Source organism: Panthera onca, chromosome D4 (genome assembly GCF_046562875.1).
Source record: "Panthera onca isolate mPanOnc1 chromosome D4, mPanOnc1 haplotype 2, whole genome shotgun sequence".
Lineage (NCBI taxonomy): Eukaryota > Metazoa > Chordata > Mammalia > Carnivora > Felidae > Panthera > Panthera onca.
The window spans coordinates 57,719,430-57,735,825 of record NC_138351.1 but is presented as its reverse complement, the minus strand read 5'-3'; the positions used below and the strand labels follow the sequence as shown (position 1 = coordinate 57,735,825).

The 16,396-nt window shown below is 37.5% G+C and overlaps 1 protein-coding gene across 9 annotated transcripts in view; it reads right to left on the bottom strand.

Annotated features, from left to right (window-relative positions):
• The window catches only part of UNC13B (unc-13 homolog B), a 253,576-nt gene that overhangs the window by 97,470 nt on the left and 139,710 nt on the right, over positions 1–16,396 (bottom strand). For 6 of the 9 annotated variants that reach the window (XM_081790906.1, XM_078436710.2, XM_060609386.3 and 3 more), the window contains 2 exons: positions 8,163–8,198; positions 3,644–3,878 (listed from right to left, as the gene is read on the bottom strand). In XM_081790906.1, coding sequence (XP_081647032.1) covers positions 3,644–3,878; positions 8,163–8,198 — 271 coding nt within the window. The remainder of the gene's footprint in view (positions 1–3,643; positions 3,879–8,162; positions 8,199–16,396) is intronic. The other 3 variants (XM_060609385.3, XM_060609382.3, XM_060609384.3) reach the window with 1 other exon arrangement.

Below are 16,396 nucleotides of genomic sequence, written 5' to 3'. Positions count from 1 at the left end.
TTTGATTGTCAAAAGGCAAACCTTGTTACAGGACCAACAAGAGCATATTATTTAAAGCATTACAATTTATGAAATTTAAAACTATATGCATCGAGGATCACAGTGAAATGACGACCTTTCCCTATATTGATTATAACACTAGAAGCTATATTCCAACTTAAGTCAATAAATACATAAGATACTTGACCTTTCTTTCAGTTAGATTAGAAACTGCCCACTTCCTGTGTACTCAAGTGGGGGTATATAGAGGACCTGCAGACTAGAAGCCTGTGAGCCCAGTATGTTCTTTTACAGACCTAACATCCAATTGTATTTATTTAGGAATCAGAAAGAAGATCATAGTGGTCTCATAGTCACTAAAAATCTTCAAGGGAGAAACTGAAGAGGTATTAATAATAAACTTCAAGAGATATTCTTTTGCTTTCGATCCCTCTGAACACTAGAGATACTTTGGCTATATATCTAACAAAGTCCAACTCTATTTTCAAATCTCAAATTATGGGCTTTTACATAATTTATGTAAGTTTCCAGTTACTCTGGATTCATTAGGTGAAAGCCCATTTGACTGGGGTACCTGGCTGGCTCAGTAGGTGGAAGGTGCAACTCTTGATCTCATTACTGTGAATTCAAACCCCACATTGGGTATAGAGATTACTTAAAAATATTTTTCAAAAAAGCCCATTTGGTTGAGACAGGAAATCCAATTTAACATTTTTTTTTTTTTACGTGGAGTTTCATTATTCTCCAGTATCCGCAAAAACTCAAACTAAACTAACTCCAGCCTAGAAGTCTTTATACTTCAACTTAAATCAATAGATAGCCATTGCTATAGTGAATGAAGCTATTTATTCTTACACTTCTAATTTACTGGCAGGTACTGAGAACATTTGTTCCCTCAGGATTTTAAATGTTCTTGCTAAAAAACTGTGTAATGTAAGGACTCAGACCATCTACAAGAACTTAGTATTTACAGTAAGAGAGAAGTTTAAAAATCAATGCTGGTGATAAAATTTCTTCAAACTTTTTAAAGGATGAATCATTTCAAAAATTTAAGTTAAAAATGTCTATGATAAAAGCTTACTTAAAAATCATGTTAATTTTTCTCTGCTGGAGAGGAAAAAATATTTATTTTTTAAACTCATTTCTTATACTGATACAATAAAACCAAATTTATATGGGATTAAGTTAAAAACATTTTAGGAAAAAATTTGCAATTTAAAGTATATTACTAATACTCTTCTAAACATTATTATAGCAGTAGCCTAGGAAACAACCAAAATAATAATAAGGTAATAATTAAATAAAATGTAGTCATTTAGGTTGATGCACCATTATTATTGCTGGCCTACACATCTAAAACTTGGAAATATAGAGGGAAAGAAGGTCAAAAGTCATGGATTTTTGCTATTATTTTTTTCTTAAAGTAGGACAATATAAACAACTAAAATCAAATATATAAAATATGCAAATGTTCACTAATAAACCAGCAAGGAGTAGAGACCAACTACAGTAGAATTCCTGGCCTATTTCTTTTTAAAATCAGATTATAAAGAGTAAAAATTCTATGTGATGTTTGATAGGTGAAAAAGTTTCATTTAAAATATTCCCACAGATGATAGTAAACTGAGACAGGATGTTGTATAGCAGGTAGGCAACCATGTGAGGCTTGGGATTAATATTCACCAGTTTGGCAAGATAAGCAAAAAGAAATTATGTTATGGGATGGTGAATTTTAGCAACCAAAATTATGAGCTAAACTGGAATGGTTTTTAAAATATATACAATGGAATTCTACTTGGCAATGAGAAAGAATGAAATATGACCTTTTGTAGCAACGTGGATGGAACTGGAGAGTGTTATGCTAAGTGAAATAAGTCATACAGAGAAAGACAGATACCATATGTTTTCACTCTTATGTGGATCCTGAGAAACTTAACAGAAGAACATGGGGGAGGGGAAGGGGAAAAAAAAAAAAAAGTTAGGGAGCCAAATCATAAGAGACTCTTAAAAACTGAGAATAAACTGAGGGTTGCTGGGGAGTGGGAGGGAGGTGAGGGTGGGTGATGGGCACTGAGGAGGGCACCTGTTGGAAGGAGCACTGGGTGTTGTATGGAAACCAATTTGACAATAAATTCCGTATTAAAAAAAATAAAAAATAAAAATAAAATATTAACCTCCAACCAATAATTAATTCAGGCAAGGATCATCAATGGATGCTACAATTAATGGGTAAAATGTTGTTGGGGAAACAGAATAAGGACACAATCTAGGGTATCATTCCAGATACTCTAATTACAAAGGGTAACTTTACACTGGAAAATCTGGCATATACCAGATTTCTTAACTCAGAGGTCAAACTAAACATAACCAATAAAAAGGCAAAGTAAAATCATGTGTCTGCTGAGCATCTATTGTAATGTTTTTGCCAAAAATGTTTAACCTGATTCTAAACATGAAGAAACAATCAGCCAAACCAAATTAAGAGCATATTCTCAAAACAACTGGCCTGGACTCTTCAAAAAATGTTAGATTATAGTAGACTATAGAAATAGGAAATCAAATGTAATGTACCATGATCTTTGATTGGATCCTAGATCAAAAATGGAAATATGGAAAATGGAAAAAAGGAAATATACAGAAGATAATTGGGACAACTAGAGAAATTTAAATATGGTCCATATATTAAATAGTATCATTGTATTATTACATTTCTTAAATGTGATCATTATATTGAGGCTATGTAAGAGAAAGTCCTTTCTCTTGGGAATTATATGCTCAAGTACTTCCTGGTAAAGTAACATGGTATCTGCAATTAATTTCAAATAGTTCAGAAAAACAAATGCATGCACATATGAATATACATTAGAGAGAATGAAATAAAAAGTAAATGTAGCATAATGTTAACACAATTGATGAATCTAGATAACACAAATATGGATGTTGACTGTATTTGTCCAAATGTTGTTAGCATTTTTTTTAAGTTGGGGGAAGGAGGGGGAGCATATACATATATATTTGTTTTTATACTCAAAAATATATGATAATAATCTATGGAAGGGTACATAAGAAACAAACAAGGGTGGTGTGAGAACTAGAAGACAGGAAGGGGATGGGGTAGAGAAGGACAGGTGCAAGTGGGAGATTCTTCATTATATGCGTTATTGTACCTTAACATTTTTTAACCATGTTTTGTGTATTTAAAATTTTTCTAAAGTTCCAGCAAAAGTACTGAATCTGCTATGGAGAGATCATCTAAAGTTCCAGGGAAATATTTAGGTAGGAAGGATTATCCAAACATTTAACATCTGTGATTTTCTTTTTTTAATCTTGGTGAAAAGTATATCAGAATCACTGGGCTGGGCACAGGCATGGGCTGGTTTTCAATCATCCACCCTAAGTGAGCATGCTCCCACCAGGTGAGAGTCACTGATCATAAAGAGAAATATTTATAACAGAAATGTCTAAATGGGGATGTATAAAAGAGAAAAAAAAAAGACTGATAATCTGTACAGAATGGCTGGAGCTTGGCCTTTCAGATTGCTATATTTGCACTACCACCTCAAGTTAAAGCATCAAAATATTGTCAGTTGTATCTTGGAAACTACACATGAGGAAAAGAAAGTGCTTTGTTTCTAATACCCACCTGAGGGCCCTCCGCTCTGGATAATCAAGATCATAACTTTGCATAGAGTCATTGCAAGAATCCCGGGAACTGCCCTGAAGTAGCAGCTGCTGTGGCAATCGCACAGGCACAGGAAACTGGTGCACAGAAGCATTGGGCTGGGAAGTTGTATGGTAAGGAGGTGGGATGTTATTGCTGGTCTCACTGCGATAGTCACTATCTCGGTCATCAACGGCACTATCAGGATCTTCAAAAGCTGTGAAAGAAGCACAGTCAAAGCATTCCAGCTTTATTTAGTTCTTCAGAATTTTCTTTTGCTTCTATCCTAAGTAGCCACAAGCCTGGACCTTGAGGACAAGAACACATGAGCCAAGTGACTTCAATGCCATATGGAAAACTGTTTCAATTAATACTCACAAGTTTCTTTCCTTATGAGACAAGACACTTGTTTTCATTTTAGTGCTCATTCTCAAGAGGAGTTCCAAGTTGCATTTTCCCAGTGCAGAATTCTCTGGAATTCTGACTCTCTAGCTATCATAACTCTAGTAAAAATTTGTTTCTAAATGTCATAGATTCTAGTATTTTACTGTTATAAAAATGGGCAAAAGAGAAATTCTCATTTGAAGTTGGCTTGCTGCTTTCAGACTTTAAAAACAGATGGCTAAACCCAATAAGCAGGTCCAACTTCAGAAGCTGGTCAGGTAATGAGGAAAGTCAAAGCCAAGGTTCAGCAATCAAACCAAAAGCTTGACTAAGAATAGCAGCAGTTTGTTGTTTTTTTTAAGTACTATGCCAACTTTTAAATTTTTTTTAAGTAAGCTCTACACCCATTGTGGAGCTTGAACTCATGACCCCCAATCAAGAGTCACATGCTTTACTGACTGAGTCAGCCAGGCACTCCAGAACAGTCTCACTGTCTTGCTGCAACAACAGGTTTTTCTAACAACTCCTATCAAGCACCTACATCCTGGGGCTCAGAATTTCCATCTGAAGCCTGGGCTAAAGAGGAAAACATACGCACTGGCAATGGAATCTTGCTGACAATGCAGCCAAGTTTATCTAACAACAGTGTCTATAATTTCATAAAATTATTTCTGCTTTTCAGGCCAGCACCTGACAAGCTAGTTTTATTTTTATTTTTTTTTTTTCAACTTTTTTTTATTTATTTTTGGGACAGAGAGAGACAGAGCATGAACCGGGGAGGGGCAGAGAGAGAGGGAGACACAGAATCGGAAACAGGCTCCAGGCTCCGAGCCATCAGCCCAGAGCCTGACGCGGGGCTCGAACTCACGGACCGCGAGATCGTGACCTGGCTGAAGTCGGACGCTTAACCGACTGCGCCACCCAGGCGCCCCCAAGCTAGTTTTATTCTTGATGTTAGCTAAAATGACCTCAGTTACAAATCCTGCTCCAAGCATGATCCCATATGTCCTGTCTTGCCAATTTCCTATTTGGCACAGTGAGGAAAAGGAATTATTTATCATCCTAAAATGGAGATGGACTCCTCATATTAGTAATTAAAAAAAAAATCTTGGTAGTTACGTGGGCAGTGAAAACCTTCTGAAGACCATAAGATTGGGCTTTCACAATCGCTCATGTAGGAGATAAAAACCTGCATCCATGCAGTGGAAATGGAAAAGAGTTCAGGAACTGGAAAAAAAAATCCAGAGTGAAGTGATAAAACCAGGGGACAAATAGAAGGTAACAGGGAAATCACACCTTGGCTTGCACACTAGGACTACATGGTAGATAGTAATTCCACTAAAAGAGACAAGAGAGCTAAAACATGTGGGTTTTACAACCAATGAAGAAAATTTGAACACTGGATTCCAGACTACATTTGTGGGTACAGCTCAGAGTAGGGGTAGAAGATCTCATGAGCTTTTTCCCTTTTGAATTTAAGGCAACATATGAGCATAAGAAAAGGAGAGTAATCATTACCTCAGGAGAAAAAAATCAACATGAAAAAGAGGCTAACTTCAAAAATGGCCAGGAAGGGTACTAGTCAAACCATAGGGGATACAAAGCATTCTGCTCAGAAAGCATTCTGATCACACATTAGAAAAAAGAGACTTTTAGGGGTATTGGTTTCAGATCTTGATACATTTGTTGTTCTGAACACTAGAGAGAAAGGATCAAGGGACAAAAACCAGTATGTCTTTCAGACTTCGTGCTTTCTGAACCTACAGATGGATTTTTCATGCATACAGATGGGAGGACAGGGGCAAAAAAGCAGACAAAGCCGAAAAGCCTACTTAAACTCCAGTAGGAAAAGTATCAACACAGAGAACCAAAGAGGGAGCAGTGATAGACAATCTTACTGATTATGGGGCCAGAATTAGGAGCCCATGATACAGAGTTAGAAACTACTTAGTTTTTCACTGCATCTGATCTATTACTCCTAAATAATGCTCTGCTTTTTTATTTTGCTAGGCTAACAGGAAGAATACTCTAAAACTTTCCTAAAGGCTGACATTTCTATACTGAAGAAATAAAGGCGGGGCACCTGGGCGGCTCAGTTGGTTGAACATCCGCCTCTTGATTTTGGCTCAGGTCAAGATCTCAGTTTGTGAGATCAAGCCCCGAGCTGAGCTCTGCTTTGATGGTGCAGAGCCTGTTTAGGATTCTCTCCCTCTGTCTCTGCCCCTCCCCTGCTTGTGCGCTCGCTCTCTCTCTCTCTCTCTCTCTCAAAATAAATAAACTCAAAAAAATAAAGGGCAAATATTAAGAAACAAAATGTTTCTAGAAAGAAGAGGTTAGAAGTAGAAGAGAATATGAAAAGTAGGAGGGGACAGGAGAAAGGAAATACAAAAAAGTGAGGAGAGACAACAGAGAGAAATAGAAAAAAAGGTAGATGAGAGCAAAGACTAGCTTTTCTCCCTGGACACCATCCTCAATCTCCCTAGAAAGTAAACCTCCTGGCACCACCAAGGCTGATTAGAAACTAAAAAGGGAAATTAAGGAAAAAGCTTGAATAAAAGAATTGTGCTTTCAGTGTGGCAGTGGTGATCTCTTACTGGCTCTACTCTCTCCTCCACAACACCACTGCAGCTAAAACAGAAAACTCTTGGTTTCACTGAGAAAGAGAACCTATATGCAGGTTTGGTTACTCAGCTTAAGGAGGACTTGTGAGCTCGTATGAAGGCAAAAATAGAAAAGGCTGGGAAAATTAATTCATTCAAGTATTTATTGAGTGCCTATAAGTACAATGGTAAACAACACAGAAGATTCAGAGTGTAGAGTCAGCCTAATAGGAGACAGAAAATATTGATACAAATACAAGAAACTAACAATCTTGAAAACAGTACAAACCCAATGCTGTATCAGTTGAAGGTAAGGTCACTTCCTGTTAGTGTGAGCAGGGAAAAGTTTTATGGAGGAGAGGATTGTGAAAGACTGGCAGGTTTTCAACAGGTTAAGTTTGGAGGGAAATACCTCCTAGAATCTGGATAAAAATAATGCCATGTGTAAAGGCCCAATAGTGAGAAAGCCTATATATAATTTTGAAAAACACTTGGTAGTTCATTTGGCAGGTACATAAAAGGACATGGAAAGAAATGATAGAAAATGAACCTGGGGAAAGTAATCTAAGCTGGGTCAAAAATGGGCCTCTGGTACAGAGTAGGCACTCAAACAGTACTGAATGAAATACTGAACAATGAGGCTTTCTGGTATGTGGTGTTCCTGGATTGAATCCCTGTCTTTAAACCCAGAGTACAGATAGAACTTTATCAGCTTGAGAAAAAAGGAGAGAGAAATCAAACGTTTTTTTTTTTTAAGGCTTACTTTTTTCTACTTGAAAACCTTAAGTTAGCTCTCTCAGGCTACCTTTGAGCAGCATTTCTGTAATGGAAATACTCAGGATTCAAATGACAGGAAAGTACATATTCATGAGAAATCCCAGGGAGAACAAAATTTGGCCCCTCTTAGCACCTACTGGATATCTAAGCACTGGTACTCAACCAAACCCCCTGTAAGATGGATAACACAGCCAGTAATGTTAGCCAGAGGCTGTGTATCTTGCTGGAAAGAACTGACTGCCCACTCTCAAAGCTCTAGAATGAAGCTGGCTTCCAGCCTAGCTGGGCTGCTTCAAGGAGAGTCAAACCAGGTCCTCAGTCTCTTGTCCACAAAAATAAACTTCCAGAATGAACTTTCTTCTAGTCACTGCACTCCTCAGCCAAGAGATCAAAGGAGAGGGTTTCCTATACTAGGAGCTGATGGTATTACTTACCTCTGGGAAGGAAAAATCAAGAGATACTGCTAAGATTATAACTGGGACTTTGGTTTGAAATTTCTCTCTCTCTCCCTCCTTCCCTCCCTTCAAAAACCCCAGCCTGAAAGGATATGCCATTCCATTGCAAGTAATGGTCTCTTGAGATTTAAGTAGGAGAGAAGGGGGGGATGGAATTATATATGCTTATATGCATGAATATCCTGCTTCATAGTTCAGAGGGAGTGTGTTAAAGGCTAAAATAAAAAAAAATTTTTTTAAGGATAAAATCAAGAAAATTAATAAGGAATTCAATTTCTTACGTACTCTGCTGCTCTCCCCAGCCCAAATAGGTCCAGTGACCTAAGAAAACCGCAAATGGTAGCAAAAAAGAAGAGTGACAGAGACAATTTTAGGAATAATTCAAAGATCATTTCCCCAACCCATCAATCATTATACACCTTACCTTGCTTGAGCCTGCCCTACTTGTGTTCCATTAATTTCACATAACATGTAGACAGGCTTCTGCCTTCTATCAAGCATGAGACAAATCTACAAAGTACCCTTGCTCTCTATAATTTACCATACAGAATAACAAAAAACAGCTTCTACATTCTTCGTTTAAAAAAGTTTTATTTATTTAAATAATCTCTACACCCAACATGGAGATCAAACTCATGACCCTGGGATCAAGAGTCACACGCTCCTCTGACTGAGCCAGCCAGGCATCCCTGCTTCTACACTATTTTAAACCTCCTTCTGGCCTAGGTCTCAGAACATCATCATTTAGAAGCATATATAACCTTCCTTATTCAAAGTGACAAAAATTCAACCTGTCTCTAAGAAATCCTTCCTTGTCTTGATGTTTGCCAAATCTGAGACCACCACAGTATATCCCTGAGAATCTCAGACCTAACACAGTGGAAGAGAGTGATTCCCTTGTCTGGGAGCAATGATGTCTAATTTTGATGCTCTTTAAAAGGCCAAAGAATGGCATTAACCTCTAATCTTCCAAAATGTAATAAAACACTGTAGCCCTTTGGGTGCTCAGAGAGAGCCACTTTTTTTCTCAACTGCCTATAGAATTTAATAAAATCCATTAAAACACAAGAGCTTTGAATGACAAGAGAAAACTGAACATTTTCTATTCATTTTTCAGAATAAAAAAAATTCAATGTTAATTACATTTAAATCCTATTTCACACTCAAAATTGAATTTGAGGCAACTAATGTGATGCATGTGTGTGCATGAGCACACAATCACTAAAAATAGGCCTTTATCCCAAGAAACAAGGAGTAATTTAGCTTCATAATTAAGAATATGAGTACTCAGGCCAAAACTAAGTTCTTTTAAGCTCTGCCACTACTGGCTATATGGCCTTGAAGAAGTTATTACAGACATTTCCTCCAGGTAATATGAGAATAGTATAAGTCTTGTTGGTTACTGAAAGATTATAAGAGAAAATCCACGTAAAGTACCTAGCACAGGTCCCTGGAACAGGGCAAGCAATGGGCATTTCTTGTTGTTTTGTCATGTTGCCAAGTTTTTGCTTGCCTTATAAGTTCCTAATAAAAGCAGGAGGGTCCACACACTGACAACCCTAATATCTGCTGAGGGACTGTCAACGTCTGGGTTAGAAAGTCCTCAGAGTTCTAAAGGTGCAGTTCCCTTGAAAATTTGCGGTTAAGACTCAAAATTCTGGAAGCACTGAATGACGTCAAAACAGGATGGTTTCATTACCTGAGCCAACTCGCAATCCTGGGCATATGGGACTACTACTAATCAGTCACAGTCTACTTAATTTAACTATACACTGAGAGTCAGTTTTCTTCCTATACTTACTTTCTTCCCACTACCTCCATCTCTTCTTTTCACCCCTCAAAAAGGATACGTTGGTTTACTGTGACATTTTTTGTTTTAATAATTTACTTACACTCTAAACACAGGGAAAGAAGGGGTCTAAAAGAAAATTCTTCCACGCTGTACCACTGTTGCCATAACAACTGTGAATAATTACCTTGCTTCTTTAAAAAAAAAAAAATTTTTGAAAAATCATCACAGAACTTCAGAACATGCCTATCACCCTAGATTGCTCCAAGCAAGTGACAATGCTATTTCTCCTGAAACTCTGGACCCAAAGAAGCCTCTCATTGAAGGACACTGCCTCATCCTTGAATGTACCACAGCACTGCATAGCAGTTTCCTGGACACAGTAGGTACTCAATAAATGTCTATTATATGACTAAACCAAATGAATGATTTGATGCCATCTACAAGGTCCAACCCTAAGCCATGAAAATAAGTTATGCTCTCTGACCAACTAGTTCCCTACTGTCACTTGAGAGTGGTACCATTATAAGAGAAACAACACCAGTTTAAGTGGGCAAGTTTCCTTCCCCACTCCAAAAATGCACTAAAACATCTCACTAGCCAGTAGAACAATACTGAGGATTGTTAGGTTTTGCTAGGCATAAGTACCAATAAAGGGGGTAAGGGATTATTCCAGGAAATGGAAATTATACATGCAAAAGTATATTCGGTGAACCTGAAAACAGTTCTAGCATATCTGAATAGGAGGCTACAGGGTTATAAAAGAACCTAATCAAAGGAGGTCCCAGGTAATATTTAGAAATTTAATAATGTTAGGAAATTGGAATTATCTGGAGGTTAATGCAGAGCTGTCACAGCCTTTTTCTTTTTTCAATTCCAGTACAGTTAACATTCAGTGTTATATTGGTTTCAGGGGTACAATATAGTGATTCAACAATTCTATACATTACTCAATGCTCATCATGGTAAGTATACTCTTAATCCTCTTCACCTATTTCTCCTGCCCCCTCACCCTGTTCCCCTCTGGTAATCTGTTCTCTACAGTTGACAGTCTGTTTTCCAGTTTGTCTCTTTATGTTTCCTTTGTTCATTTGCTTGTTTCTTAAATTCCACATAAGAATGAAATAATATGGTATTAAGCACGGGAGAGACAGAATCAGATTGTCATTTTAGAAAGAGAGTGGTGGTGGTGCAGTATGGCCAAAAGTTTGTAGGGTAGGTGGACTGGAGACTGGTGTCAGGAAGGCTGGTAAGGAAGCTACTATACTTGCCTGATGATGGCTTAAACTAGGAAAGTGGCAGAGGGAGTGGAAAGAGTGGGTACATTTGTGACATAAAATATATCGGGTTTAATAAGTATTGAATGTGGGAAGTGAGGAGAGTAAAACCTAAATAATACCGCCCAGCTTTTTAGCTTGAGCTACTGGGTGGGTATGGCATCATTCATTAAGAAGAGAAATACAAGAGAGGGGCAAGTTGAAGGAGATGATGAATTCAGTGTTAGATTATTGGCTTTGAGGTATTTATGTGCTATCTCAAATGAATATGTCTGGGAGACAGATGGATACATGGTTGTGGAGCTGAGGAAAGATATGTGGAGTTGTAAGTTTTCAGAATACAAACCGTCACGAAAACAGATTTTTCTGCTTTGTTCCTTGCTGTACCCTTAGTGCCTGACACAAAATAGCAGCTCAATAGGTGTAAATCATGTATAAAAATTAAAATGTCAGTATATAAGAACAATGAGGCAGAATGCAGGATAACGGGGGGGAGGCTGTACAAAGGCATGAGGGGAACCTACAGAACAGCCACGTTTGAAAAGCAGACGAAGGGAAGGGAAGAAACAAAGAACAAAACAAAGTGTTGGTGACGCTGTGAAGACACTGGCATTCTCATACATGGTTGGCAAGAATGCAAAGTGGTAGGTCACTTTGGAAAATCTTGGCATTTCTTACTAAGTTATATACATACCATAAAACCCAGCAACCCTCTCATATGTATTCACCCAAGAAAAATAAAAACATGTTCACGTAAAACCCTATACATGAATGTTCACAGTTGCCTAATTCATTTTCACTAATAACTATAAATACCCATTTGATAAACAAATCATGGTATATCCATATAATTGAGTATTATTCAGGAATAAAAAGGCATGAACAGAAACACACAGATGAGTCTCTAATGCAGTATGATAACTGAAACAAAAAAACCAAAAGACAAAAAAAGCTACATACTACATTATTCTTATATAATTTTCTGGAAAAGGCAATACAACAAGGGCAGAAAACAAATGAGGTTTTGCATGGGCCAGGAGTGGAAGTGGTTGACTACCAAAGGGGTTTAGAAAACTTTTACGGTTGATGGAACTGCTTTATATCTTAACTATGGTTATGGTTATAAGACTGTATGTGCTTGTGTTTTGACAAACATAGTACTGGACACTATGAGGGAGATTTTTACTCTATGTAAATTATACCTTAATAAAACTGACTTTAAAAAAACAAAAAGGAAGAGTCCATGAAGGAGGGTGTGAAGAAGACAGAGAGGAAGAAAACCAGGGCCGTATCATCTCTGAATCAGAAAAAAAACCAAAAACAAAAGCAAGGTTTCAAGAAAGCAGGGATCAATAAGTGTTAAGTGCTACAGGAGAGTCAGAAAAAAAAAAAAAAAAAAAAAAGAAAGAAAGAAAGAAAGAAAGAAAGAAAGAAAGAAAGAAACTAAAAAAGGCCTACTGGATTTAGAAATAAAGAAGTTACTAAAAACTTTAATAGAGGGGCGCCTGGGTGGCGCAGTCGGTTAAGCGTCCGACTTCAGCCAGGTCACGATCTCGCGGTCCGTGAGTTCGAGCCCCGCGTCAGGCTCTGGGCTGATGGCCCGGAGCCTGGAGCCTGTTTCCGATTCTGTGTCTCCCTCTCTCTCTGCCCCTCCCCCGTTCATGCTGTGTCTCTCTCTGTCCCAAAAATAAATAAAAAAAAAAACGTTGAAAAAATTAAAAAAAAAAAACAACAACAAAAAAAAAAACTTTAATAGAAATGTTAATGAGTGAAAGCTGGAGTATAGACTGTTTAGAAGAAAATGGAAGCACATACAATGGAATAAGGAGACATCAAGAGATTCCACAATTCATACAGTAAAACACTGAATGTGAGCATGGTGGAAGATACTGCTTATCACAGGATGCAAAAAAGGAAGCGAGCAGGGAACAGACAGTGGCCAAATGTGTTACAGAAAAAACTAAGTACACTAAGAGCCTCTTCTAAAACCAGCAACATTCTCAAATTGGGCATTCACACATAACAAATGTGTGCCAAACTGACAATTTTAATGAGCATGCTAATGTTTCCCACCTCCCTAGAGCCTTAAACCTCTTCAGTTCACATACTTAACACGTGAATAACCAATTACCCTGCAGTTCAGTGGCTCCTGATGCTAAGAGTTAGGCAGTCTGAGCCTCTATTGGCAATGACATTGTATTTATAATGTTATGAGCTCTGTGCAGATTAGCATTACCAAGTGTACCTCAAGCCCCAAACCACTGAACTCCTGGCACTTCCAAGCCAGAAACCACAAAACCATTCCAAAAATTCCTCTCTACTTTATCTCCCGTGTCCAGCTTGTTAATAAGCTTAATAGTTAATTCCACTCTGAGGTCTCCTTCTTACTGTCCCTTCTTCATAGTTTCTCAGTCCTTATCGAGGAATCCATTACCTCATGCCTGAATTATTGCAGATTATTGCTGGACTTGTGACCTTCTGATCTGTCCCCTTCAATCAACCCAGCAGATGACAACTAATTTTCCTAAATCCAGTTTCTGATCACATCGTTACTGTTTTGATAATTTGTAACTGCTCACTATCTATAAAAGAGTATATTTATCTTCACGGCTTTTAAAGCCCTCTATGATCTGATACCAAATAAATATCAAATCTCACTGTCCACCATTCCCCCAAAACAAAGTCTTTGTTAACTGGCAAATAGGTATTGTCACAGTTCCTATGCTTGCCACACTTGGGAGATAAAGGAATGAGCCTGATTTCCCCTATTTGTCCCTCAACTTCTGAAGCCAGAATGTCCTTCGTTTCCACTCCTTGCTAATTTAATAGAATGGGTTTTGAGTTTTGGAACCAGATAAACCTAGGTTTAAAGCCATCACTTACTAACTGTGTGATCTTAGGCTGCTTAACTTCTCTGCCCTTCTATTCATCACCTATAAAAAATGAATAGTAATAACACCTCTCAAATTTGCATAAAAATTGAAAATTAAGTATGTAGCATTTAGCTCCATGTGCCAGACAAATGATAATTACTCAGTAAATGTTCCCTCTTCTCCCTTATTTAGTTGGTACCCATTCTTAAGTTCCACTTAAACAATTTTCCTTAAACGATGCTCAATTATTCTAATACAATGTCTCTATTATCAAAACAAAAACCATCTGCCTATTCCTGAAAAAGTTAAATACACATCTACCCATATGATCCAGCCATTCCACTTCTAGATATTTAACGAAAAATTAAAACATATGATCATGAAAATGTTCATATTATTCACAATAACCAGAAACAACTCAAATGCCTAGCAATAGGTGAATCAATAACAAAATGTAGTATATGCATGATAGAATACTACTTAGTAATAAAAGGAAATGCATTACTGATACACTCAACAAGATGGATGAATTTCAAAAATTTTTTAAATGTTTTATTTTAGAGAAAGAGAGCACGTGCGCTTGCACACAAGTGGAGGAGGGGCACAGAGAGAGAGAGGGAGAGAGAGATTCCCAAACAGGCTCTGCACTGACAGCAGTGAGCCTGATATGGGGCTCGAACTCACGAACAGTGAGATCATGACCCAAGCCAAAGTCAGATGCTCAGTCGCCTGAGTCACCCAGGTGCCCCTATAACACACTTAAAAAAAAAAGAAAAAGAAAAAGAAAAAGAAAAAGAAAGAAAGAAAGAAAAGAAAGAAAGAAAGAAAGAAAGAAAAGAAAGAAAAGAAAGAAAGAAAGAAAGAAAGAAAGAAAGAAAGAAAGAAAGAAAGAAAGAAAGAAAGAAATTTGAGTCCTGTTATAAAACGCATTACCTAGATCCCACTCCCAGAAATTCTAATTCAAAATGCCGGAAGTGGCTTAAGAATCTGTATTTGTTGTTGTTTGAATCTGCCTTTTCAGTAAGAAGCTGGGGACTCTCATGCCACTGATTTTGAATTACAATTTGAAAAATAAAGCTATAGAATTTCCTATATGAAAAAGCCAGTCTCTCAGTCAAAAGCATAGTGCTCCTGCATGATGGAAGAAGGCAGCCAGACAGACTATCCTACTGAGCTCAAAGACCAGTTCAATGTGAGCATACATGTAAATGAGAAAATTCTAGCAGGTCCAGGACCCAATTAAAAATGAATCCTCTTTCATAGAAGGTGAAGTTTCTTTACTTATCCCTGTTGACTATGCAATGGCAATATACTCACAGGCTTCTTGTTCTGTTTATTTCATCTTGTTTCTAGTGGAAAACATTAGAAATCAGAAATAGTCACATTAAAAAAGTAAGGTCTATAGTTACCAAACAAAACAACCCCAGGCAACTGTTACATCACCAGTTAGTCCAGTGATGGTCAATTTTTCCATGACAATGAAATGACAGGATATTTGAGCCTCAGACTTCAAGTGAATAGTCATCTGTCTAGGCAATGACAGGACTCATCTACCAATTACTAAAATGTAGTAATTACCAGGTAACTCACAAAGGACAATAAAGTCAACCACTAGAAATTATTCCATTCTCCCTTTCAAGACAGTAGATTAGATAAGTACTATAGAACTTCCATTTCCATTGAAAACAGTAAAAAACTGTTAATAAAGAAAAGTACTTCAAACCTAACATAAGAGAATTTTAAAAAAAGAAGCCATTGACCAAACTTCTTTGTGAACATATGTATTAAAATACAAGCAAATCTAACCTGGCATTATAGTAAAAGAATAACTGGGGCACCTGGGTGGCTCAGTCAATTAAGTGTCCAACTTCAGCTCAGGTCATGATCTCACAGTTTGTGAGTTCGAGCCCCCCTCCCCCTCCCCCTGCCCCGTCAGGTTCTGTGCTGACAGCTCAGCGCCCAGAGCCTGCTTCAGATTCTGTGTGTCCCTCTCTGTCTGCCTCTCCCTTGCTCACACTCTGTCTCTCTCTCAAGAATAAATAAACATTAAAAAAAAAATTATAGTAAAAGAATAACTTACCATAATCAACTAGGGCATATTATAGGAAAGGAAAGATGATTTATTAATAGAAATTGTTTAATGCATTCATCACATTGAACAGCTAGGTAATTCCTAGCCATTTTGAAATGTTCAACATCGACTCCTTATTTTTAATATAGAAGCCCTACTGAAGTATTAGATGCAGTAGGGTACACAAATCGTAAGGGTACTGTTCAATGAATACTGTGAACACACTCGTGTAACCAGCATACAGATCAAGAAACAGGAACTTTTAACTTTTTGTGGAACCTCCATACTGTTCTCTAGTGGGTGCACCAGTTTGCATTCCCACCAACAGGGCAAGAGGGTTCCCCTTTCTCTGCATCCTCGCTAACACTTGTTGTTTCTTGTGTTAATTTTAACCATTCTGACAGGTGTGAGGTGGTATCTCACCATGGTTTTTATTTGTATTTTCCTGATGATGAGCGATGTTGATCATCTTTCCATGTGTCTGTTAGCCATCTGGATATCTTCTTTGG